The 27878-nt window shown below is 39.3% G+C and overlaps 1 protein-coding gene across 3 annotated transcripts; it reads right to left on the bottom strand.

Annotated features, from left to right (window-relative positions):
• Nucleotides 1-1836: 1836 nt before the first annotated feature.
• On the bottom strand, nucleotides 1837-22130 carry Znf354b (zinc finger protein 354B). 3 transcript variants are annotated; one of them, XM_078049865.1, is made up of 5 exons: nucleotides 21849-22129; nucleotides 21077-21159; nucleotides 17630-17756; nucleotides 16633-16728; nucleotides 1837-9214 (listed from the first exon to the last, which is right to left on the bottom strand). In XM_078049865.1, the coding sequence occupies exons 2-5, from the start codon at nucleotides 21107-21109 to the stop codon at nucleotides 7638-7640; spliced, it is 1833 nt and encodes a 610-aa protein (XP_077905991.1). In that variant the 5' UTR covers nucleotides 21110-21159; nucleotides 21849-22129; the 3' UTR covers nucleotides 1837-7637. The 3 variants fall into 3 exon arrangements, with proteins under 3 accessions (XP_077905991.1, XP_077905988.1, XP_077905994.1); XM_078049862.1 differs by having other exon boundaries at nucleotides 21928-22129; XM_078049868.1 differs by lacking the exon at nucleotides 16633-16728 and having other exon boundaries at nucleotides 21928-22130.
• Nucleotides 22131-27878: the final 5748 nt, after the last annotated feature.

The following is a 27878-nucleotide window of genomic DNA, read 5'->3' as shown; positions in this document are numbered from 1 at the left end:
GTTGTGGGTGGGAGTTCAAGCTCCTCACTAGGCCTTTACTGATATTACCATAGTTCAGAGGGGGCAAGAATACCCTTTTACTGATTCCTATTTTGTTTCTGGTGACACCATGGGGTTAAAATGTGGACAATAGTAAAAGTTTTGACTGTACAGTAGCCTCCACTGACACTGTCCTAGCTGGGAAATAGTGGGGGCTTATTCTTACTGGTTGGGATAGAAATCCAGGTTCCCCCAGGGTCTCCACAATTATTAGCAGCATAGGCCAGGTGCCCATTACTAGCCAGTGTGGTCTGGCCTTGGTCTGCTCTGACACTATGCAGTTGGGGTTTTATGGCCCATCTTTACAGCCTTGTAGGAGTGGAAGTCTATGCTCTGGATTTGGCCTTTGCTGGTTGTGGAATGAGGAGATCACCTGTGTATTGTTTGCCTAAAAGAGTGGCTATTGTATAAAAGTTTCTGGTCTCGCTAGATGCACCTTTCTTGGTCTCTAGATAGAAAAAAGAAGCTTTACTGAAGCTTGCTATTTTTTTTTCCTTTCTTGGTGTTTCTGGGATCCCTGTTTTTTCAGCTCAATATCTGGGATAGATGAGGTGAAAAGAATCACCAAAATCTTCTTATGCTTATATTATATATGAAGTACAGGGTTTTTTTAAAAAAGATATATTTAGTGGTAGAAATAGCAAGAAGCACATCTGTTTAATCCATCACCATCTTCCTAAAATAATTTAATATTTAGGATGGAAATTTATTTCATAGAGTATAATTTAGTTATTTGAATCCAACAATACACAATAATGTTAGTAACAATAACATAGAAGTAGTACTATTTCTTTATAGTTCTTTGTTTTCTACTACTCACCTTGGTGATCTTATACAAAAATGCATAAAAACATTAAAAATTTTGAGTTTATCCATATCATTAAATCCATAAAGCAGGATACCAAACACCACTGTGGAATTTTTGAAGTTGAAGAAGACAGAAATTATGAAACTTGAAACAGAATTCAGGCTAGAAAATACACAGCTCTCTTGATTCTTCTGTTCATCGCTGTCTCACAGAAAATTATTTCTCAAAAAAAATTTTTTTTGGTACTAGGGATTGAACTCAAGGGCACTCAGCCACTGAGCTACATTCCTAGCCCTATTTTGTATTATATTTAGAGACAGGATCTCACTGAGTTGCTTAGCGTCTCACTTTTGCAGAGGGTGGCTTTGAACTTTCGATCCTCCTGCCTCAGCCTCTTGAGCTTCTGGGATTACAGGTGTGGTCCACTGCACCCAGCTCAGAAAGTTATTTCAAAAATAAAAAACCCCTTCATTTTCTATGGGAAATGTTATGTAAAAATTGATTTTAACAACTTGAGACAGATTGACATACTTGATATTCTAGTGAGCTTTTCATCACTGATAAAATACCTGAGAAAATCAACTGAAAGGAAAGATTCAGTTTGGTTCACAGCTAGAGGTTTCAGGTCATAGTTGCTTAGTTCCATCACTGTGGGCTTGAGGTGAGGCACCGTGTCATGTCAGGGAGCATGTTGTGAAATGAATCTGTTCACCTCACATAAGCAAGTAGCAGAGGAGTGGGTGGGAGAGGCCAAGAACACTATACAGTCCCCCAGGGAATGCCCACAAGGAACCACTCTCTTTAACTAGTTCCACCCCATACAACTTTCATCACCTCCTTTTCATTATTAGTCCATTCAGCAATGAATCTATAAATAGATTAATTCATGGGTGAGATCAGAGCTCTCATGATCAAATCACTCCCCAAAGCCCTACCTCTGAACATGAACCTTTGAGGGAATCCAGATCTCAACCATAACAGATATTGAATTGTTTTGAAAGTCTGATTTTATTTATTTGTTACTTGTAAAAATTCTTACTTTTGACTGGACTCAGAAGTGGAAGCTCTCGGAGAGGACAGCCTGCATCTCTTGGCAATCTATTCCTGGCATTTTTCTTTGGCTTTTTTCACTCTCTTGGCCAAAATTGGCATATTCTGCAATCTTTTTCTTATTCTTCTTAGTACACTGTTTCTTCAGTGCTGTTGTTGTAGAGTAATGAGATGTTGAATCTTCTGTGCTTTGGTCCTGGGTTTTTTATCTCCCTTGTTTAAGGGTTTTTCTGACAACATATCAGCAGACATCATCTTCCTTAGACTGAAAAGTTTGCAGAATTTATTAGCTCTTTTGGGATTCAGTTGATGAGGCACAGTAGTATCAGTAAGTCCAGAAATATCCTTTTCTCTCATTACTATTATTATTTTTTACAATAATCAAGTTGAGAATGCTCAGATTGGCATCCACAATACAACCTTGAACAGATTTGTGCTTTCTGTCTCCAGTTTACTTTGGTCTATAACAAGAATGCCCCTTACTCAGCAGCAGGTGAACACAGCCATGAGTCAAGATACCCTGCTTCATGGGGAAACCTTGCTTGTCAGTCCCATCACTGATTTGAATCACATAACCCTTCTATGCTTCACCCAGAGTTTTAGCAGCAACTTTTTGGCCATAAGCTTCTCAAAGTATGAAATTTGTGTCCACTCTCCACTTCAATGAGTTTCTGGTAGCCAGTGGCTTGGAAAGATAGTCAGCTTCATCTTGGTACAGCTTCAGATACTAAATTTTATCCTAGGTTTTGAAAGATAATTGCATATTGATTTTGAAAAAATAATTATCATATGAGCTTTAATTAAGAATTTTACCAGCTTGGAGTTTGGCAAAATGCCAGACAATTGTCACTAGGAACAGAAGTGTATTTTTTTTTTCTTCTGAGAACATTTTTTAAAGACTCCCAAACTCCTCCAAGAAGCAGTTCTTCCATCAATTTCTCAAGCCAGATTGAACGAATTATCTTTGAAAAGACTGACCCATCAGACATTCTCCTTAAAACATTTGCTCCCCAGAAATAGAGTCAATTAATAATTCCCCTAGGATTATGTCAAACTCTTTGATTTTTAGACTAAAGAAACCATTCAAAATATCTCTGACAGCCTAATTTTGGCTTTCATTTCAAATAGCATTTTTCTTTTATCAGGAGCACTCTATTCCAGCCATGTGGGTCCCTACAGATGCTGGATTCACTCTTCCTCTGAGCCTCTCACCACTGCAGTACTCTTGGCCTTGTTTCCCCCTTCCTCTTATGGGTATTGCTATTTCACCCATGCTTCATAATTGGATGGTAAAAATTTATTTCTGCTTTTAAGTTTTTGGAAGACATTCCTAGTAACTTCAATCAGGTTACTACTAGGGAAGAAACCTGATCAATACACACACACATACACTACATGATGATACATCATAACCCAAAAGGACTTATCTCAGGAATAGAACATCAAAATTAGGACAATGTAATTCTCTATTAAAATAGTGAAGAGAAAAACAATATGATCATTTCAATCAATGCAAAAGATGCATATGATAAAAATACTACTCTCTTTTATGATAAAAACTCAGCACACAAGGAGTAATGTCCTTTTTCATAACGAGAATGTCCCTTTTCATAACAGATATACATAAATTTCAATTTGTTTGCTAATCTATTAAACAGAGAAATACTGAATATTATTATTTCTATTCAATGTTCGTTCTACTGAACCATGCTATGTAGCACTGCAGTGTAAAAAAATAAATAAAAGGTGTTATAATTGGAAAAGAAAAATATAACATGGTAATTATGTACAGATTACATGGTTGGATAACAAAACTACTAAAAATAAGTAAATGGAGCAAAATTGCAAGATACCAGGCCAATATACAAGTCAATTGTATTTCTACACACTAGTAAAAAAACAGAACATGAAGTTAAAAAATACTACTTATAGTACTACAGAGAGCACGTTATGTCCTCTCATGACTTCTTGCCACAGTGTATGCTTTTTTCCTTACTTGGAATATCTTTCCTTCTACCTTCATATACCTGTTCCAGTCCTACATTTCTTTCTAGTCCTACATTTTAGAATTTTCACTCTATTAAAAGTGTTCTCTGTCCTTGAGTAGTTCTCAATGTTTAATTCATCAGCAAATCCTTTCCTTAAAAAAGCTAAAGTAACAGATTTCAAATATGCAAAACTGATAAAAGTGAAGAATTCTTAATGAAACAATAAGGAATTAACTCCTGCTTTCCTTAAAAAGGAAAAACAAAATAAAATAAATAATAAAACAACTCCAGAAGCACAGATTTGAAGCCACTATGATTAAGTTTTTGTCACCTGAATAGAAAGGGCTGTTTTTTTTTTTTATTAGGGATTGAACCCAGTGGTGCTTAACCACTGAGCCACACACCCAGTCCTTTTTCATATTTATTTAGAGACAGGGTCTTGCTGAATTGATTGGGACCTCGATAAGATGCTGGCTTTTAACTTCTGTTCCTCCTGCCTCAGGCTCCTGAACTGCTGTATTTGGGAATACAGGTGTGCACCACTGCATCTGGCTTGTTAACTGCGCCTTAAAAATCAAGATCTTTTTCCTGTCTTAGTGAAAATACATCAGCAACCAGAAATTCCTTTACCTCCAAATAAAACTGATTTACACTCCCATCTCTCTGTAGACTTCCCCCTTTCATAAAGTTAAGATTAATTTCTTTACCTTTTTGCAGAATTCCCTCATAATATTTCAAAAATGTGTTCTACTCAGTAATCTTTTTTTTTTTTTTCCAATACTGGGGATTTAACTCAGGAGGACTCAGCCACTGCGACACATCCCCAGCCCTATTTTGTATTTTATTTATAGAGAGGGTCTCAATGAGTTGCTAAGTGCCTTGCTTTTGCTGAGGTTGGCTTTGAACTCGCAATCTTCCTGCATCAGCCTCCAGAGCTGCTGGGATTATAGGCAAGCACCACCACACCCAGCCTACCCAGTAACATCTTCTTTAATCCACTCCCAATGTGTGTAAATCTTATTGCCTAAGTCATTAAAATAGACATATTCCCTAAATCATTCTTTTCCCTTCATTTAAACTTCCTGAAAGTCTTTAATGTGCTATTAGTTTCTCCTTCATATAACAATCTGGCTTCTGTTCACTCTACTTTACTGATATTGTACTTATCAACATCTCCAGTGATCTATCTGCTTAGTTACCAATTTATTCTTTCCTTATTACTTGACTTTCGGATCAACACATGAACTGTGATTCAATTCTTTTGGATCCATGTCATCACTCTTATGGCATTTCTCCTACTTATAGGACTGCTCCTTTTGATCTTAGCTCTACTCCTCCCATTCCCACCCAACACACCTCCATCAACTTCTGTATTTTTTACATAGTTTTATCCATGATCCCTTTGTTTCTCACTTTAATCTATTCACTCTTCTGGCCAATTTCATGCATCATAATTTTCACTACCTACTATATTTTACTCATAATTCTAGTTTTCAAACTCACATTTCCTAAAATTGTGTGCCAAATTTAAAGTACAAAATCAATCTCAATAACTTTCAAATTGCCTGTCTTGGTGCACTGTACCATCATCCACCTGGGTAACAAACCTAACTTACCCTTCTTTTTACTCACCAAACACTATTATTCAATTGCAAGGACTATGCCTTATCTATTCTATACAGCATTAATATTGTCACATATTCTTTACTTCACTGTCTTGTGTTTGGAGACTCATTTACCTATCAAATGACTGTAGCAGCCTATGTGACTAAACTTGTTCAGCTGTGTTCAACATCCTAAATTCATCCCTTTGTCGCCATGACAGTCTCCCTTACTTAAAATTTGTGCCATAAAATTCAGGGTAAAATTTAAACTCCTTATTATGACAAATAAGATGTTTTGCTATCTCATTTCTGCTTTCTTCTCAAGATTCAGTCTCATTACTTCTTTTAACAACAGACTTTCTATAACTGTGCCATGCCACAACTTTGCATATGTGGTTTCCCCTATTTAGAACACTCATTTCACCTTCCAAAGAATTCCTACTATTCTTCCAAATCTGGGTACAGGTATAACTGTTTCTGAGACATCATCTCTGGTCTCTCCAAGCTCCCTTGGTTAGTCTTCATCCCTTTATTCTGCATCCTCCTGTAAACCTCTGTTTGTTCTGCAACATAATAACATCACAAATTACCTAGTTCTCTGTGAAAATCACTGACAATTTTTCATTTGCTGTTTCCTTTGACTTCCAATTTCCTACACAAATTAATGACTTCTTGAAGAGAGCCTGTTTTTTTCAGCCATACAATTTCTAGTGCCCAGGATAGTCCTTGGCCTAAGCCTAGGCATAAACAAATGTAAACCACTTCCAAAGTTCACGTTTTTTTTTTCTTTTACAGTCTGAAATTGTAAAAACTAGAAGACCTCAAGTGAAAAAATAAACTTTTACTTCATGAACTTATTCCTTTTCAAGACTTTTCCACTGGTTATAGTTTCTCCCAAATACTGGGATTTTTTTTTCCAACTGAGAAATATAGTTTTAATCTTTTTTTGTGGGGGGGAGGGAGTGGGTACTGAGGATTGAACTCAGGGCACTCAGCCAAGGAGCCTCATCCCCAGTCCTATTTTATATTTTATTTAGAGACAGGGTCTCACTGAGTTGCTTAGTGCATCCCTTTTGCTGAGGCTGGCTTTGAACTTGAGATCCTCCTGCCTCAGCCTCCCAAGTTGCTGGGATTACAGGCATGCACCACCATGCCCGGCATAGCTTTAATCTTGACATGATTGCCAAAATAAACTAAAGTTCTATTTAAATTATCCAGTATCACTATTCAGAGCATAGCAAGTATGGCTTAATAATAAATATGACCTCAAAGCAACTAAGAAAAATTATTCTGAAAACAAAATTAGGAATTGTGTAGAAATTTAAGAGCCTTTTAGGTATAGTTTATAAAGTTACCAGAACCAAAAAGGAACATATATTTGTCTTTTATTTTTTTAAATGTTAACCATGCAAACAGTTTGACAGTACATTAGGAAAAGTTGAATTACAGACACTCAGAGGTAGCTCATAGTTTTCTGCTTTTATTTGGTCCTTTGCTCTAAAAATGCATATATTTTTAAGATCAATTCTTTCCTTTCTTATAAAAGTGTTAGTTGTAATAAATATGCTAGTAGTTTATACAGTTGCTTTTCTAGTGAGAAATTCAGCACCCCTGAATCCAGATGTTTTTCCCCCATATTAACATGTTGCACGTTGTATAATGCTGAAAAAGACAGGGTTAAAAAAAGCCCATCTTTTATCTTACAAATGGCTATTATCATGTCTGCAACTGTGAAGTGTCTATGCAGGACATTTTAAAGAGTAAATGACAAATGGCTCAGTGGTGTACATTTGTAATTTCAGCAATTTGGGAGGCTGAGGCAGAAGGACTGCCAAATTCAAAACTAGACTGGGCAACATAGTGAAACCTTGTCTCAAAAAATAAAAAGGGCTGGAGATATAGCTCAGTTGTAGAGCAACCCTTGGTTCAATCCCCAGTATGGCTAATAAAACAAAAAAAAAAAAGGAAAAAAAGAAAAAGCGAATGACAGGTATGAAAATTTTTCTCATATATGATTACATGGCCAAGGTTTAATCCTTAGAATTTAATATCTAATGAAGACTCTATCAAAATAGTTTCTTGATATTCTTAATGTTCAATAAATCAATCTTAAGTACATATTCTCTGATAAGCTTTGGTTTAAGGCTTTTACACATGCAAATCTGCTTTCAAGGAGCCCTCTTCTATATGAATTTTAAAATGATTTGTAAGGGAAGACCTCTGGCTAAAGAGTTTCCCACATGCATTACACTCATAGGGTTTCTCTCCAGTATGAATTCTTTGATGTGCAATAAGTGAGGAGCTTTGTCTAAAAGTTTTCCCACATGTGTTACATTTAAAGGGTTTTTCTCCTGTATGAATCCTCTGATGTTGAATAAGAGCTGCACTTTGGCCAAATGACATCCCACATTCCCCACATTGATAGGGTTTCTCTCCAGTATGGATTCTCTGATGATTACTAAGGGATGAGTTACACCTGAATGTTTTCCCACACTCACTGCATTTGTAGGGTCTTTCTCCAGTGTGCATTCTCTGATGCTGAATGAGAGCTGAACTCTGCCTGAAGGCTTTCCCACACACTTTACATTTACAGGGTTTCTCTCCAGTGTGAATTCTTTCATGAATGATAAGTGTTGAATGGGAACTTAAGGCCTTGCCACATTCATTACAATTATATAATTTCTCTCCAGTATGAATAATTCGATGTCTATTGAGTCGGGAAATAGAAGTGAAACCTTTTCCACACTGATTACATCTATAGGGCTTTTCTCCAGTGTGAATTCGTTCATGTTGAATAAGTGATGCACTCTGACTGAAGGCTCTCCCACATTCACCACATTTGAAAGGTTTCTCTCCGGTGTGAATTCTCTGATGATAACGAAGAGATGAACTAGACTTAAAGGTGTTGCCACATTCATTACACAAATAGGACTTCTTTCTGGAATGAATTCTCTGACACCCTGGAAGAGATGTGGATGGCTTCCTACCTGGATTATATCTATTGGGATTTTCTCGAGCATGAATTTTTTGATGCATAAAAAGGCCAGATCTTCTGCTAAAGGATTTACCACATTCTTTACATCTATAGGATTTCTCCACAGTATGGGTTCTTAAGTGCTTACAAAGAGATGCACTATGGCTAAAGGCTTTCCCACATTCTTTACATATGTAGGGTTTCTCTCCAGTATGAGTTCTTTGATGTTGAATAAGACCAGAACTTTGGCTGAAAGCTTTCAAACATTCTTTACATTTAAATAATTTCTCTCCAGTGTGATTTTTCAGATGTTTACGAAGGGATGAATTGTGAATGAAAGCTTTTTCACATGTATTACATTTATAGCGTTTCTCTGCTGTCTTGATTTTTGGTTGGTTAAGTAAATTTGCATTCTGTTTGAAATTATTTCTTTGTATTTCATACTTTAAGGGTGTTCTTTCTCTAGCAATCCTTTGTTTCTTAAATATAACTGATTTTAGGCTGACGTTTTGGCCAAATTCAAAATTTTTATGGCTTTTGTCTATAGTAAGAATTTTCTTATGGGTAACTGGAAATATTTTTAAGCTTTCATTTTTGTCTTGCTGTCTTTTTAACCTGTTTTCAGATATACAGGGTTTTTCTGATATAACATCCCAGAGTTCATCCCTTTTTAGTCTTTTCCTCCTCAGCCCTTGAAATGTGAAGTCTTTAGTTTGAGTTGACTTTGTGGTTTGAAGACTGCTCTTATATCCTGAAAGAAAAGAAAAGAAAGAAGTTGCCAATGATTAATGTGATTGGGACTAAATTTATAGAGGAAATATTAGTGATATCTAAATAAGGATTTGCTACATATCTAAAAGACACTAGCAAAAGGGAAAAATAGGAAAATGAATGGTGGCAGATGTATTAGATAAAAACAAAAGCAAAGTGTAAGCTTGTTTACAGAGAGGGCATGCTTGTCAAAGTGGAATGGAGAGAATGAACTAGAAGAGGCATATGAGTTGGGAAATGTAGTCTGGTATCTAAAGTCTATGATGGATCTGTATATCACCTTACTTCTGAAATTATTTCTAATCTTCATTGTCTTGATTCACTTTCCTATATGTTAAAACCCCTCTGGAACTGTCAGATTCAGTGCAAATGTTAACTCCTCTTGCACCTTTTCATAACACTAAGCTTCAACAATCTATGCCTTTTCTTTATTATAAACAATGCATAACCTAGATGGTATAGATTAATCACTTGATGTGACCCGTTGATGTGGTAAACACAAGATGGATGAGGCTGCTGCCAGGGTAACACAGCTTATTCAAACTTATCTATTTTCACAAGTAAAACCACATTGAAAAATAACAATACAAAGCTAGGAGTAGAAGCATGTGCAATCCCAGGACTTGGGAGGCTGATGCAGGAGGATTGCAAATTGAAGGACAGCCTTGGTACCTTAGCAAGACCCTGTCACAAAATAAATAACTAAATAAAAAGGGCTAAGAGTACATACAGCTCAGTGATGCAGCTCCCCTGGCTTTAGACCCCAGTACTTCCAAAAAAAAAAAAAAAAAAAAAGGTACAATGGCTATGATGTTACTAAGTAGAAAATTTCCTACTTTTTTGTAATCTTACGGAACCACTGTTATGGTCCATCGTTGACCAAAACATCATTAAATGGTACACAACTCTATTATAATATATGTATTTAATGGAAAAATATATCTAGAGATATCAAAAAAAGCTTTAAAAAATCTTGCATTACAGATAATACAAACACACATAGAAACAGGAAACTGGGGGATATTTCCACATTATGCTAAAATTCACACATACCTTAGCCCTACAGTTAGTACCTTACATAGTAAAGAAACACCTGGTGTATTTCCAATATAATGAAAACCAAGGTAAGAACATCCATTATTTCTCCTACTATTCAATGCTGTAGAAGTATTAATGCAATCAGATATAAGAAATCAATTACAGATATAGGGATGAGTAAAAGGTAAGTGAAACTACCTCCAATTATTGATGGTATAGCACTAAGCCCCCCAAAATCCCAATGAATCAATGATAAAACTTATTCAGTGAAGTTGCAGCATGTGAAATTGACACACTAATTTAGCAGAATACATGGCCTCTACCAACTAGATGCCACTAGTACCTTCCTGATAGAACACTCCCACTCAGCGTATCATAAGCAAAAATCTTTCATGACATTGGCAAATGACAAAAGAGCCCCCTAGTACAGAACCACTGGTATCAATGGAAGAAAAATGACCATGAGTTGATAACTGTTGAAATGAGTGATGGACAAATGGGGATTCAGTATACTATCTCCTTACTTTTATATATGCTTGAAATTTCCCACATTCAAATTAAAAATTGAGCCTTCTTACACTTATCTATCTTCCCTTGCAATAGGAGTAAATTTCTTCTATATTTTCAATTCAAACTTAGCATTATAGGCCTTGCACCTATCTTATTTTATATTCTCATCCCTTTTCTCTTGTGTTAAAAATGGGATTCTAATATGAACAAAATTATTCATTTGTTTTTCTTATAATCTACATTGTAATTTCAAAATAACATAACAGTATTATTGCTAAAAATATGAGAATTAAGAACAATGTAAGTTATTGCTAGGTATGGTAGTGTATGCCTACAATCCCAGAGGATCCGGAGGCTGAGGCCGGAGGATATCGAGTTCAAAGCCAGCCTCAGCAATCGATTGAGGCCTTAAACAACTCAGCAAGACCCTGTCTCTAAATAAAATATTAAAAGGGTTGGGGCTGTGACTCAGTGGTTAAGCACCCCTGGGTTCAATCCCCAGTAACAACAACAATGACCCCAAAATAAAAAAAGTTTGACAAAATCCAGCCACCATTCATGATATACAAATATAAAATCACTAAAAATGAGAAAGGAGAAGTTTCTTAAATTAACGATATCTAAAAACACTTGACAGCTTATATACTTACTGGGGAAACACTAAATGCTTTCCCCAAAAATTGGGACCAAGGTAAGAATGTCTGCTGTAACTACATTTTTTTTTTTTTTTTGTGGGGGTGGGAGAGGAGGAGTTACTGGGGATTGAACCCAGGGGTACTCTACCACACAGCTACATCCCTAGCTATTTTTATTTTGAGACAGGGCCAGGCTGGCCTCAAACTTGTGTTCATCTTGCCTCAGCTTCCTGAATCACTGGGATTATAAGCATGTGCTAATAGTCCTGGCTTGCTTTTACCATTCTTATTCAGCATGGTTTAGTCAGTGCAACTGGAAAGAAAATAAAACACGCACATACATACACACACACACACAAAAGTGTGTGCATATATCAGAAAGGAAGAAACTGTCCCTACTTGTAGGTAACAGTATGTTAAAAATCCTAAGAAATCTGTAATACATTATGTAGAAGGAAGGTTACAGGAACAATATTAACTTAGAAAAATTAATTATATTTCTACATAATAGCATTGAACAGTGAGCACTATAATTAAAAGTATAATGCCATTTACAATTGCTCAAAAATACTTGCAAGGGATCTAACAAAATACATGTAGCACTCACAAAAAAATTTCAAAACACCAATGAAAAATTTAAAAAGCTAAAAAAACAGACATGCCATGTGGATTAGAATATTCACTATAATAAAGATCTCAACTGTCCTCAAATGGATATACAGGTTTACTGTCATTCCTATCAAAATCCAAGCAAATTTTTTTTTCTTTGTAGACATTATTCTACAATTTGTATGAAAAAGCAAAGGAACTAGAATAGCTTAAAACAATTTTGGAAAAATACTGAGAGTAACCACTATATACATACATTAAGGCCTATGTACAGTTATAGTGATCAACACTGGTATTGTCAGAGGAACAGACATATAGATCAACTGGACAGAAAAGAAAACCCAGAAATAAACATCCTAACAACAATGTTCAACTGTTTTTTGACAAAGGTACTAAAGATTTCTGTGGAAGAAAAATAGCTTCTTCAACAAACAATGGAGGAACAATTGAATATACACAGCAAAAAAACGAACCTTAACACAATTTCACATCTAATAATAATTTAAGAAAACTTAAGAAGGGTCATGAATATAAATGTAAAATGTAAAATTTTAACACTTTTGGTGGTGGTGGGGGAACAGAAGAAAATCTTTAAGATGTAAGAATAGGCAGAGTTTTTCCACTTGATACCAAACAGACAAACCGTAAAAGGAAACACTGATAAATTGGACCTCATCAGGATTAACACTTTTGTTCTATAAAAGACCCAGTTAACAGGATGAAAAGGCAAATTACAGACTTAGAGAAAATATTTGCAAAACACATCTGAAAAATTACTACTATTAAGAAAGTAAGAATTCTCAAACTCAACAGTAAAACAACTAAACAAAACCCCAAAACAATTTAAGTAGAAAATGAACAAAAAACATAAACAGATATTTTTATACAGAAAGATTTACAAGAAAATACATGTATCTTTTATACAAAGAAGACATACAAAAGGTAAATAAGAATATGGAAATATGTTGAGTCCAACATCAACAGACACTAGGAACATGCAAATGAAAATCACTATGTATTTGATCATATATCCATCAGAATGGCTAAAATAAAAAGTAGTGATGTGGTAAAATGTCAGCAAGTATGCAGCAATACTGGATTACTCACACATTGCTAGTGCATCATAAAATGGTTCAGTCATTCTAAAACACAATTTACCTGTCTTCAAAACTAAACATTTAACTACCATGATGACCTAGCAATTGCACTCTTAGACAAAAAATAAAAACTTATGTATTTTTGTGTAAAACTTGTATATGAATGTTTATAGCAGCTTCATTAGTAACTGCCCCAAACTGGAAACAATCCAGATGTCCTCCAACAAGGGAATAGTTCTATAAATTGTGACAAAGCCATTCCATGGCATACAATGCAGCAATCAGAAGGAATGAAGAACTGATGCATATATCACCTGGATGAACCTCCAGAGAATAATGCTAAGTGCATGTGTGGGTGGGGAGCCAACTCTAAAAGGCTGTAAACACTGTATTATCTTATTTATATAGCTTTTATTCTTTTTTTGTGGTATTGGGGATTGAATCTAGGGCCTCATGCATGCTAGGCAAGTACTCTACCACTGAGTTATATCCACATATAGCAGTCTTGAAAGGACAAAATTATACAAATAGAAAACTCATAGTGGTTACCAAGGATTAAGGTTGAGGGAAGGTGGGGTATAGAGACAATAAACAAGGAATGAAGTAGGTGTGTCTAAAAAAGGGTATCAGGAGGCATCCTTTTACAGACTGAGGAATTCTTCATTTCTTCATTGTATCAGTGTCAATATCTTGGTTGTGATACAGTATTATACTATGTTTTTAGAATTGGGCACATGGGACATGGAATCCCTCTAAAGCACTTCTTATAATTGCATATAAATCAATTGTCTCAAAATAAACACTTTTCTGGGGAGAGAGGGATACTGGGGGTTGAACTCAGAGGTACTCAACCACTGAGCCACATCCCCAGTCCTGTTTTGTATTTTATTTAGAGACAAGAGTCTCACTGAGTTGCTTGGCACCTCACTTTTGCTATGGTTGGCTTTAAACTTGCTATCCTCCTGCTCAGCCTTCCGAACCACTGATATCACAGCCAGGCACCACCACGACTGGCGAAATAAACACTTAAAACAGCATAAATTTCCATCATCTTCTAAATTAGTTTTCCTTCTGGATATTATCAACTCCTTGAATGATGTCACTGTCTATCCCCCAAAAAGCCAGAAACCAAGCAAGAATCCCTCACAACTCCACTTCTTCTGTTTTCCATATATAATCTAAGATGTGCTTTTATCTCCCAACTGTTCCTGGATTGGTCTCCCATCACCACTAATCTAGTTCAAGTCACTCCTGCATTCACTGTGTAAGTGGAAACCTACACTGGCCAGCCACTGAGGTGTTGTGTTGGGGAAAAGGGAATGAACAAAACAGGAAACACTGCATAAGGTAGCCTATGATGCAAAGGAAGAGAAAGATCATTAATAATACTAATATTAATAGCATGCTGAAGGAAAAAAAAAGCATGCTAAGGTGATAAAAACATGGAGAAATAGAAGGCTGTTTTAGATGCACTGTCTATTCAAGAAATCTCTGCAACAAAGAAGTAAGTTATATGTATTTGTGGTCAACAGAAAGAATGGTCCCCAAAAGGAAAGCAAATGCAGAGGCCCTGAGGTGGCAGTCAGCCTGGTTAGGATCCTCAAATAAAGGGCAGGGTGAGAGTAGATAAAGGTGAAGAGGTAGCTGGGGCTAGAACAGGTAGATCTCTGAAGGCTGTGATGAGGACTCTGGATTGTGCTTCTTGTGGTGGAAGCCAATAGGGATTTTATGCATGAGAACAATACAGCATGGTTTTCCTTTTAAATAGATCCTTCTGGGCGGCTACAAGGAGATGATGTGGTGGTAGTAAGGGAAGTGCAGGGCCAGTTCTCTGGTCTTTGTTGGAGAGAGCAGGGAGATAGGAACAACACTCATACAAATTAAACAGGGGTGCTGAATACTATGTACTCACTTTGGCCGACTTTTAAAAACCATTACAGGCTATTTCACTGGGGTTGCTAATAAGTCCTCTGACACCTTGCAGAAATTGGGAAAATGCATGCTTCCTTCATGAAGGTGCTGCCCCAGAAAATTTCACAGAGGACATCAGTTTTTCATTGGAAGGAAATGGATTAAAAATTTTTAAATTTCTGAAACATTTTCACATTTAGGCATGAACCAAACTTAAGAGATATACAAGTCGGTTTAACCTCATTATTCCTAGCACATCTATTCCAGAAAAATACAACTCAAGTGTTGATGCTTTGGGCTCATTTCATAACCAACACAGCCAAATGAAAGATGAAGACTACTAAGCCATGTCTTTCCATTATCAGTGTAAAACTGACAAGCCCAGGGATGATGGAAGTTGTTTTTCTTGTAGGTTTGCTTTACTTTCTACCTCTTTGTGAATAGTTCTGAAGTGAAAATAACTTTGTAAAAGTATATTTTGTGAACTGGAGGTTCTAGAGAGTTCTGCCCCAGGAGCATGAGCTTTCTGCTACTGGCTGTTCAAGGGTTAGGATTTTGGTTCTGGTCCTCAGTTAATAATCTGAAGTACTTCCAAGAACAGGTAGATCTCCAGGTCTTTCAATTGTGCTCCAGGGGTGTGCAGGAAGGGCTATTCTGAGGTTACTAGAGTCCAGGCAGGTGACAGCACAGCTGCACCCACAGCTCCCCTAGAATTCCCACCTGATATACACCTTTAAGGAAGGAGGGCCATCCCTCAAGAGAAATGGAGTAGAAAACAACTCTAGCAGCCTACCCCCTTTTACTCAGTAATCTACTAATAATTTTCCTTTAGGGCAGTTCGTTAGAGCTGAGGAGGGGGAGTTGAAGGAATACATGAAAACACAGCCCTTATTAGAAATAACAGGAGGAATAAAAAGAGGAAGATTGCATCTAGGAGCCTGGGTTTTCCCTTCCCCATCACTTATTTATTTTTTTTCTAAGAGTAAATAGAGCAGGATTTTTTTAAGTTAAAGAAGTCCCACAGTGGGAAGGAGGCCCAATTGCAGAAAAACCCATTTTGGTGTGCCAGCTTAGGAGTTTATATATGGTTCTGGGCAGAACATGGAGCAAAATGTATGTAAAATAGGCACTAACAAAGTATCAAGGCTCTTTGTCTTCCTTTCCATCTGGGTTGACCTCCACCTTTCTTCCTATAACTTCCTTTAGGGTTCACCCCCACCTTCAGGTTTTCTACCTCTGAGACAAAGGAGTTGGCTGAAGTGTTCCCCCAGGTGAGTCTCAAGGTTTTTTCCAACTGAAATAGGCCTTATTGATGCTCATTAATATGTATACAGTTAGCCTTCTAGTGTAGTTCCTGTGTTTGAATAAGACCGACTATTGACTGATATTCTTATTCATTCCTCCCTCTGAAGAAGTCACTCTTAACTGCTGTTAGAAGGGGAGCTTCTTTTTGGATTCCATTTGTAAAGCTATTTTCTTCCCCATCATTTTTGAGGCCTGAGAATTCTAAAGGAAGTTTCCCAATCAACACTGCAAGTTGCACCCTCTTCTTAAGCAGCCTACAGTGATTCCTGGGTACCTGAAGCTTGCCCACTCACCGATTGAAGAGTCTCCGGGACTTTCTTTCTCTACCTTCCAGGGATCTTCTCCTTGTTGCAACAGGGAGATCACCTTTGGTTTGGTGAATGGGGGTCCTGCTCATAGGCAATATAAAAATAAATAAATATACACATAAGTAAAAAAGACTTGGTCATATTTTGAATTATAGTATCCCACATCTGAGGATGATACAAAGATCTTCTGTGGGATGCTTAGGATGTACCCCAAAGATGGAAAGTTGTATTAAGTAAAAAGTAAGTGACTTATAGAACATGATTTTGGTAAGATTCATTGTATATGAGAGAAATATGATAAACAGGAAGACTCATCTTTCTGTGGAAAATGTCAGATGTGTAGACTGAATTAAAACTTATAAGCAGGTATCTATGGGGAAGATTATGTACCAAGTATCTTGTTTAAAGTAAAAAAAAAAAAAACCAAAACAGTCTATGATCTCTTTTCAGAGACAGAGTTAACAGTGTTCATTTGGCTGGAAAAGAGAAGTAGAGAAGGGAAGTGGTAGGTTAGTCAGGAAGGCTAAGGTATGCTTCTGCTCAGGGATGAGCAGAACAAACAAAAATTATAGGAAAGGGCTGGGGTTGTAGCTCAGTGGCGGAGCACTTGCCTAGCACATGTGAGGCACTGTGTTTGATCCTCAGCACCACATAAAAAAATGAATAAATAAAATAAAGGTATCGTGTCCATCTAGAACTAAAAAAAATTTTAAAAAATCATAGGAAAATGTTGCCTAAACTGTGAAGGAATTTCAAATGTGAAACTGTGTTGATGGAGGGGGTAATAATCAACACCAACCCCCTTCATTCCCATACATGGGGCAATTCTACACCTCAATTCTCAATATTTATAGATATTTGATTTGTATAATCCTAAGGCAAAGCTCAGCTAAACTTTTTTGATGACGCTCAGCTTTTATTCAGGGAAGCAGGTGCTGAGATCTCCCCATTTCTGAACTGTGTCCACAATGGATTTCCTTACCCAGTGAGGCCAGGTTACTATAGTTCTCCAGCATCACCTCCCGGTACAAGCTTCTCTGGGAAGGATCCAGCTTTCTCCACTCATCCCGAGTAAAGAGCACAGCCACATCCTCAAATGTTACTGATACCTGTAAGAACAAGACACTCCAGCTCACCCAGAACCAACCCTCCACAGCATGTAGATGGAGGAAATGGAGTTAAACAGGCTACCATGAAATCCTGCTGATACTATTCAAGGTTCTCAAGAGGCCACTCATTCGTTTAATGAATATTCATCCAGTGATAAAAACAGAGAAGCAGGAAAAATCTGATCTTGTGTTAACCACTATGAGAGGCATATAGAGGATTAATGTAATCAGCAAAGGAGTTAATTAGAATAATCCTTCTGATGGACATCTGATAATATCTTTTAAAAAGCTTAGAAATGGGTATCTTCTTACTTACCAATTACCATATTTGGACTGTAAAGAAGAATGCGCAAATTGCATGCATAAGGATATTTATCATGTTGGAAATAACCTAAATGCTGATACAGACTAGGTAAAATAAGGTAGTATCTGTTGTGTCAAGCTTGAGGATAGTTATTATGAAAATTAAAATAGCTTCCAATTATTATACGCTTTCTATTGGCCAATAACTGCTCTGAGAGCTTTATGTTAATCTTCTGTGTATAATCTATTTGATGTTCACCACAATCCTATGAAGAAGGAACTACCATTGACCCCATTATATACAAGAAAAAACAAAGGAACAGAGAGGATAAGTGTGCTCCCTTGGCCCTTGGTTCATATCCCATGTTCTTGCCCACAATGAGTAACATGATAGGAGGGCAATGTGCAAGCCCTAGAAAAAACACTGAAGTGTACAACTTTAACCTGACTCCATCTCTAGTCCTGCTCCTAGCTCCAGTAACAAGCTGACCATGGTAGGAGGCTTCTGGATATCATCAGGATAGGGGCTCAAGGTTAAGTGGGTCAATAATTTAATCAATGTGCCTATACAAAGTCTCCATAAAACCCAACTGGCAGGATTTAGAATCTGAAAATTGAACATATGGAGTTTTTTGGAGACTGGTACATCCAGAAGGGATGTGGAAGCTCTATATCCCTTGTCCCATACCTTGCTCTATGCACCTCTACATTTGTAATCCTTTTTAATACCTTTTACAATAAACAGGTAAATGTGTTTCCCTAGGTTCTGTGAGCTGCTCTAACAAATTAATCAAGCCAAAGGAAGGAAGTCGTGGGAACCTCAATGTGTAGTCAGTTGGTCAAGTACTGGAGACCCAGACTTGCAACTGGGATCTGAAGTAGGAGAAAGTTTTGTGGGGTCTGACATTACCTCCAGGTAGACAATGTCAGAACTGTACTGAATTAGAGGATGCTCAGTTGGGGTCCACCATTGCAGCACTCCTTACTTGGTGAGTGAAGAAAAACTCCCATATTCTTGGTATCAGAATGGTGTGGTGAGATTATAGCATATGAAAAAGATTTTTTCTGCTCATACACATATTTATTCTTTGAGCTTTTCCTGATGAGCATGCAATATGTATATGATAAGATAATTTAATGGTATATGGAAGGAATACAATAAAGAATCTTCACCCACAAAGAATTTAATAATACAATCAGCAGATAAGGAAAATGCATGAAATAGTTTGCACAATGAAAAAAAAAAGCTGTGTAGTGGGATCACATGCCATCTCTTAGTTCACTTTAGAAACAAGGAGAATAAGGTTCAGGGTAGCCAATACCCCAGGTCACATGCGTTTCTAGTGGCAACAGCAAGACCCGAACAAGTTTCCAACTATGAACCCAGTACCTTCTCTGATCCTTTACAAATAGTGTGGTACTGACACATGGGCAGCAAGCAGGAATAAGATGTGGTAGGGGATTCACTGACACATGTGGATAGAGAAGGTTCTGAGAAGGAGAGCAACCTCGATCTCTGGGAATGGAATGGGAAAAGCTTAAAGAAAACAGAACAGCTCAAACACACAATGGCAGGTACTGGTTGTTGCCTGAAAAATCAAATCCCACCATGCTTATGGGTCCAAAGATGATCCCATATTGCTAAAGTGCCCTGGTAACACATGGCTGGGTCTGTCTATGTTCTAAAAGATGTATCAGAAGAGCAGCTGGACAGTTCAAGCATGGATTGTGGTCATAAACTTGGGTTGACTTTTTTGAACCTTGGTTTCCTCATATATACGTAAAACAGAAATACTAACTGCTGTACTGTTGTGAAAATAAGAACAAACTCAAAGCCTTCTCACATTCCTCAACATGCTGGACACTCAATAAATAACAACTGTTAATGACAGATGAAGATGAGTAGAAAAAGGACAGTATTTTCTGCATCCCAGAAACACTGTATATATATATATATATACACACACACATATATAGTATATATCTATTAACATTAATATTTTTATTAATATTATATTTTTCAGCTACCACAATAACCACACACAATTAGCTGTCACTGTGTGCTCCCCCCAGATCTAAACACTTCCTATGCACTAACTCATGACATCCTCTCACCTACTGAGGAGGTAGGCATGCTGCTATTTCTTTTACTGGTGAGGAAACTGAGGCACTGAGAAGTGGAATTATTTTTGCCCAAGGCACACCAACAGTAAAAACCTGGCTGTGTGGCTTGAAAGTCCCACTTTCTAACCACTGCATGTTCTATTTCTTCACCACCAATACCTCATAGATCCCTCCTTATATTTCTTGAGGATTCTCCTCTTTGCCCTCAGAGAAAGAGATCCCTCCACCTGTGTCCCCTGCAACATGGCTATCCTTTGTTGACAGGTCATGTTACCTCCCCCATTTTCCCAACACAGGGTTGAAAATAGCAGGTTGAGATTAGTTTTCAGGAGAAGAGTACAGGCAAAGCACTTGATCTTTAGAATAGAGAGGGAGAAAAAATAAAAAAACTATGGGCTGGAGAAATCTGGAGGAGGTATCACGAGGATGCTCAGGGGTGACTATAAAAAGAAAAGCATTTTGTTAAGGGCAGGGAGGAAAACAAGGATGAATGAAAGATGTAGGGCCAGAGAGGAATATTATCATGTTGTGTATGTTTATTTTGTCCCTAGTGATATAAAGTTATGTGACATCTTACCCGTCAAATTAGTGATCACACAATGGATTAAGATGAGTGAATAAATGTATCAACTAAAAAATGAACACTGGACATGTGTTCATACGTGTGGGGAGTATTCCCTACAGAAATCTTCTTGTAAAGGTGGACTGGCTCCCCTAAATTCACAGGACTTAGGCTCCAAATCCTAGTGAGGTTTGTATTGCTTTAGAACTTCAGTTAAGAGGGATAAAACCATCCAACCACCACCACCACCACCAACAACAACAACACAACAACAACAACAACAACAACAAAAAAATCCATCCACTATGAACTGATATGGCAATGAGCTCACCTGAGACCTTGATTCCCTTTGCTCAGGAGCCATGTCCTCTTTTTGGGCTCTTCTCTCCAGGATGGGTGCAGTCTCCAGGAGATCTAAAAGAAGAAAAAGATACCATGAGGAAGACCTTCAGTTTTCCACCCCTCAGAACCAGCAGTTCTGACTCCACATGTTTGTAGAGGAATGTCAGAAGGAGCTAGGAGTGGACAGAATCAGAGACATGGGCTGGTGTCCTAGTCCAGGGCTTGACTCTTCATGGCTCTAAGAATTTCCAGAAGCAAGACTGGGAGAAGGGGACTGGATTCCATCACAGCAGGGACTCACTGAGCCTCACCAAGTGCCAGGCACCATTAGCTTTACACTATTTAGCCCCACATCATCAGGTAGCGTTGCTAGCACCCAATTTTATGGATCAGAAAACTAAGAACAGAGCGGGGCCAATTGCTCCAATTCCCCACAAGCCAGTGAGGATGGGACCAGGATTCCAAGCTCGGTACATTTGCTCCAATCTCACTCGCACCCCTGCGCAATTTTCCTCCACAAGCTTTTCCCAGTTTCTCTGTCCGCTGTCAAGAAATCAATTTCCAGAGCTTTAACGCCGGGCCAGGGCAGGGAACCCAGGGAACGCGCTGTGGAAGGATCTGCGGAAGCCGGAGGTGGGACTGCCGAAAACCTGGGCCAAGTGCCCCACCTGACGCGCCTGGGGCGACGTCACGGGACAGCTGGCGGAGGCAGGCAATAGGCGCCAGGGTGTCTCTCGTCCCACAAAGGATTCTCCACGCACCTTGCGGGCCTGTTCCCCTCACTCGGGCGCCGCATCCTCGGAGGCCCGGGTCCGCCTCCCACCGCCCTCTGCCGCTCACCTCCTCAGGCTCAGGGCTCCGGGGTGATGCCTCGCCAGGCCGCGCTCCGCATGCGGGATACTCCGGAACCGCCCCGCTCGCCGCAACCTGGCGTCTGGACCCCGGCCGCCAGCGACCTCAGCTCTACAGCCGGAAACCCGGCGGCAGACACTCCGCGGCCCCGAAGGTCCAGGAGGGCGGGGCGGGGCGAGGGTGGGGATAGGCAGGCAGAGCCGGCCGCTAATGCTTCTGGGAAATGTAGTCCATGCGAGGATTCTGGGAAGTGTAGTTTTCTGCATTTGCCTGAGCTGAGGGGCCCTGCAGTAGGGTGCCCAGGCCCCAACGGAGCTCCCTCTAGCGCTTCTGGGTGTGTTTACACTCTCCGTGAGCTTCTGGACCCTGGGTACAAAGTTCTTCCAGAAGGGAAACAGGTTCCCTGTAGGCGTTATCTTGTAGGTATGTATCTGCCTAAATGATGGTGAGGACACTAGATAACAGACAGAACCAGACCCATTTCCAATGGAGTCATTCTGCGAATGAGTACAGAACACCTGCTATGTACCAAGCACTACAGGAAGTGGTTTAAAATACTCAGCAAACTAAAGGAAGTTGATTGCCCTGGAGAATTTCCTTAAGAGTATAGAAAGCAGACAATAAGCCATGAACACGATTATATGGCATTTAAGAGGAAAAATGTTATGGGGGAAAAAAGCAAACGAAGAACAGGTCAATATCCCTTATCAATTTAAATGCAAAAATCAACAAGATAGCTGCAAACTCAATTCAGCATTTAAAACAGGTTAAACACCTTAATCTGTGAGACTTCTTTCCAGAATGAAGAATGGTTCAATATTGGGAAATTAATGTAATATACCACATTAATAGAATAAAGGGGAAAAGTCCCTACATCATCGTTTCAACTAATGTAGTAAAATCAGTTGTCGAAATCCAACACCTTTTCATGATCAAAAAAACCAAACGATGAACCTTTTTTGACATAATAAATGCCACATATGAAAGACACACAGTTAACATCACACTCAGTGATAAAAAAACGAAGGCTTTCTCTAAAATCAGGAACAAAATAAGAATGGTTATTTTTGCCTCTTCTATTTGCATCAGTGGACCACCTTGTGCTTTGAATATTGCTGCTCTTCCACTGCAACTGATTTTTAAAATGGACATGTTTCTTTCTCTTCCTCCTCCCTAATGTCTCCCTCTCCCCCATCTCAGGGGAAAAAGGATTACCTTTCTTCCCCATCCTAGACAGGAATATCTGTCCTTGAGCACTCACCCACCTGAAAGTGAAGTAATCCAGACTCTGGGGATGGATCTCAGAAATGACTATTTCCCAAGTTAACAAGTGAATTACAACTCCGACAAAGAACACGTGGAATGTAGCCTATGTATCATCTCTTTAAAAGGCCCCTGTTCCTGTTGATGGGTAGAATCATAGCCTCTGGGACAGCCATGGCTGAGGGAGAAAATGGAGAGGGAGGTGGTGGCCTTGCAGGAGAAAGTTAGGAAAATTCTGCCTCAGACTGTGTTCTGATTCTACCCGACATTTCCAGATACTTTGGCCCAACCCCACTGCCATCCTGGAAGAGGACTCAAAGGACAAAGATGGAGAGCTGTCAGTGGAGTAAAGTCTCCTTTGTCAGTAGGTCCTGTCTTTCTGGTCTTATTTGTGTTTAAGAGAGACATGAATGGATACACCAGCCAGGACCAGGTGGCAGCAGAACCAGGTATCCCATAGATCTGGAAGACAGCTGACCCTGCACCTGGGCCACCCAGCCCTTCCTTCCTGAGCCACATGATCCTGAGGACAATAGTGACAGCTACAGTCATTTGCTACCTATACATCTGGTAAAGGGTAATATATGAAAACACAAGGACAACAAAGAAGCAGAACAGTCTCTAGATCAGTGCTATCATGATGTGCCTAATCCTCAGACATCCAGTGGAGCTCAGTGTGGACAAAGGCTTTTCAACCAACCTGGGCTTGGGACAGTAGATCAGCAGCTGGAAAGAAGACCTCTACACTGCTAATGATCAAGCCTGGACAGGGATAGGGGCATGAGGCAAGAGGGAGCAGGAAGGAGTAGGCTTATGTTTCTTCAAAGTGAATGGACTGTTATTTGTAACCCTAAGGATGAATGTCATGTGTGGAAACATTTTGTAAACAGTCAGTGTAAAGACTGCTTCTTGGTGCCAGAGCCCTTACTGCCTGTTGTCAAGGGAGAAAGGAGGGATAGAAAATTCTATTCTCAATTATTTGGTGTTTTTAGATGTGGGTAGCATCAATGTTTCTCTCCTCTTTCTCAATTATAAAACGTACTGCCCCACACTTGTAAGGAAGACCCCCACTTCCTTTGGTGTAATTTTTGCATTTGTGGGTTAATAGAGTGTATAAAAATAACTGTTTATGTAAAGTTATCCCAACCACCAGGAATAGGAGAATATTCACATATTAGAACTGTCCTGGAAAATGACTTGTGCACCTATCATGCTATTTTAATCTGGGGTAGGTAAAGTAAGTTCTTGTTTGGTACAGCTATTCATTCAAGTAAAAACATTTAGAACAAAAACAAATGCTATTGCTGCTGTGTTGGGAGCCACTCTGAACAGAAGCTATGTGCACACCTTGAAGTCCTGAGTAAAGGGGTATTGAAGAGTTATCACACCCTGCAATACATTGGGCTTTATCTCCACTGATAAGGAATGTGTGGCTCCAGGAGTGGGCGTCACCCATGGGGTTGAATTACACCCACCTGTTCCTTTGTAACCCTACCCCTTTGCCCTTTTGGGGATAAAATGTTCCATAGAACCTTCCCTTGTGTGTCCCCTATATAAGAATAAAGAATTCTAGTGGCTCTCTCTCTTTCCACAGACCCCTAAGGTCACAGAGCCATCCCTGGATTTTGAAAAGGTACTTCTGTGTGTTTGCATGATTTCTTTGACATTTTCTCAAGTTATTGGAATAGTCAGATTTTGTGAACTCAGCATAGGTAGCCAGCTTGGATAGATAGTGATACTGTTGTCTATGAGAAAGACCCTTAATGACAGTGTTATTGTAATTCAGAATGGAGAAAAGACTGCAAACTCCAGTTTGTTATACAAAGTCAGAAGTTTTGGCACTTCAGGTTTGGGTGGAAATAGTCCTGTCAGGGCCTGCTTTGAGACCCCCCGAGGTCCTTGAAATTTTCCTGGAAATGAAGTCCCATCCAGATCTACTATCCTTGGAAGGGTGGAATTGAACTCTCTGGACTAGTGGGAGTCTTTGACATACATAGTGAAAAAGCATTTCCTCACATGTCAGGAAAGGCACAGGGATTTATTTAGGAAAGCAAAGAATACACAGTGAAGGGAGAATGTGGGCCATCTGGAGAGTGAGAGATGCATTTTGGGGGTTCCTGGATCTTCTTTTAAAGGAAACTGGGTGAGAACTGGGTATGAGAAAGTATGTAAAAATGACAATAGTTGGGTGATCACAAGATGGATTATGTTGGTCTGGACATTCTTAGGATCCTTGAGATGATGTGGTCTTCATTATCTGATTAAGAGATAATGCTGGAAAGTTCCCTACATTATAGATTTCTTAAAATGCCCTATCTCTATTTACTTAATCAATTTGTTGGTGGGTTAATTAACATTATGTAAAGTTATTATAATAAATGAATGATTTTATGGTACCTCTAAGCTTTACAGATTTCCCAAACATTGGAAAATGACAGACCTGGGAGACAGACTGGCTCAGGGAGTGACAGGTCTGGAAAAGTATGTGGAAACTCAGATTGAATATACATTCGTAACCTTCCTTTATGCCACTTTTATTTCTATTTTAAAATTTCTTCTATCCTACTTCAGTCCTGGGTTAAGTAGGCTGGGCCTGGCTTAGGGTGGGAACCTGAGAGTGGACAGAACTGAGAGGGGGGCCTGTGACCCACATGAAGCAGGAAAGTAGGGCCTCAGGAGCTGGAGCAGGGTTGACACAGGAGCCTGGGGTCAGGGAGACATTACTGTGACAGCGTCTATACAAAGAATGCTGGTGAGAGAGGACCAACTGCCTTACCTCCTGGCATTAATGTTGGTCTCAATTCCATGGAGACCAGCGAGGAGATGCTCTCACAGTATGTGGGGTGAAGGGTATCTCCAGGAAAGTCAGCACTGGATTCCAAAGGCACTTCTTTCAAGCCCTCAAAAAGATGCCCTGGGAGCCCCCAAAATGCCAGAAGAAGACAATGAATGGGACTCTAGGATTCTCTGCAAAAGCTTATGTGAATCCAGGGCTGCCAACATCTATAGGTACTCAAGAGGGTGTCACCTCCTTGCACCCCGAGACCTGGGATGCAAGGAGAGGGAGCAAAAGGCAATATCCTCAACCATCTTCTCTCAGGAACGCCTTGATGGTTTCTTAACTAACCCTAATGCAGTGTTTCTCATTGGGTGTGATTCTACAATCCAGGAAACATTTAGCATTTTCTGGAGCTGATTTTTTTGTTGTTGTTGTTTCTGGATCCGTCCCTCCTCTCCCTTTCCTTCTTGATTGAAGGGAAGCTACTGCCACCTCGTGTCTTGATGCTGGAGGTGCAGCTAAACCTGATGCCCTAGCTAGCCCTTCACATCAAGTTATTTGGATCAAATGCTGAAACGGGAGAAACCCTGTCCTTAAGGGAGGGATTGAGCGAACCCATCCTTGAGCTGAGAATTCTCTAGCCATCCTCTGCTGATATGTTCTCCTTTCACCATAGCACATGATTTGGTATGGCACCTGCCCTGTTTTGAAGGGGACTATGGCTTCCCTCCTGCCTCTTGTTTGCACTTTCTCCCCAGCTATAGGGGCTGAAGATGATGATTCTTTGCTCTGGGACACATCCAGAGTGGGCTTGACTCCTTGTCTAAGTGAAATGAAAGGCAGGGATTCAGGCAGAAGGCCTGTGCCGACCTAGTTCATTCTTCATCATGTCTTCTCCCACACCAGCTCTGATGTTCCCTTCTCACTTGCCTGGCTCTCCCTCTTCCCAAATGCCAGACCCATGCATTTCCCCCTGAGAGGCTGCTGTGTGCCCTTTTACTGAAGAAGTACACTGAGGACACCCAGGCACCAGGATGAATTATCTGTGGCCATCTCCACACTGGTCTTCTGTGTCTCTTCTGTCAGTCCTCACCTCTCAGCAGCACCAGAGTGCTCGGTCCTCACCCACTCTGAAACAGGTGCAGAACCATCATGCAGGTTTCACATTGGGCTCGAATCCACTTGAGAGAAAATATTATAGTTCCAAATTCTATTGACCGGTCTTCCTGTCCAGAAGTCCATTAAATGCCCTGTTATCTAAATACATGTTGAAACTAAATAATGGCTATTGCTTATTTCTGCTCTCTATTTGTAATGACCATTAACTTCTATCTGAAGTTAATGGTCATTACAAAATAAAAGAGCGAAAGGAGAACTTCTTGGATCTGAGTATACTTTCCTAACTCAGGTTTGACTTATTCACTCATGTTTCTATGAGGGGTCTGCTGCTGGGATTCAGGTACCACTGAGCTGTAATTCTGCCCCATCTCTCCCTCTTTTCATTACTGTTGGATCTCAGGCACCTGATTTATCATGAGCCTTCATTTTGTCATTTGACATTGGTGCTAAAGATATACACATATAAGGGACATGGATGCTGAATCTCATGTCTCATTTTCCATGTCACCTGGAAGGAGATGATCGATGTGAATGTACATCTCCATATTAAATTTCCCCCACCTATGCATTAAGCAAATTACACCTCCTTTAATGTTTCTGCAGTGACAACCACATATGTCTGTGGGTTATGTTTATCTCTGGATGCCTTCCCATCCAGACTGCACACTGAGGGTAGAATCTGTGTCCACTTTCTTCATTCCAGTGTCTAGCATGATGCCTGGTGCCAGGAGAGCAATATAGTTCTGTTGAATGAATATATAAGAAGCATGGTGTATAC

Source organism: Ictidomys tridecemlineatus, chromosome 1 (genome assembly GCF_052094955.1).
Source record: "Ictidomys tridecemlineatus isolate mIctTri1 chromosome 1, mIctTri1.hap1, whole genome shotgun sequence".
Classification (NCBI taxonomy): domain Eukaryota; kingdom Metazoa; phylum Chordata; class Mammalia; order Rodentia; family Sciuridae; genus Ictidomys; species Ictidomys tridecemlineatus.
The sequence above is the reverse complement of the archived record's forward strand: the minus strand, read 5'-3'. Positions and strand labels throughout refer to the sequence as shown.

Excerpts from the sequence above, each read along its gene's own strand:
- Znf354b (XM_078049865.1), bottom strand. The coding sequence starts at position 21,109 with ATGGCTCCTGAGCAAAGGGAATCAAGGTCTCAG. Across the intron at positions 17,757-21,076 it reads AAAGGGAATCAAGGTCTCAG|GTATCAGTAACATTTGAGGA; the intron begins GTGAGCTCATTG and ends TTGTTCTTACAG. Across the intron at positions 16,729-17,629 it reads TAGTAACCTGGCCTCACTGG|GACCCCCATTCACCAAACCA; the intron begins GTAAGGAAATCC and ends GCCTATGAGCAG.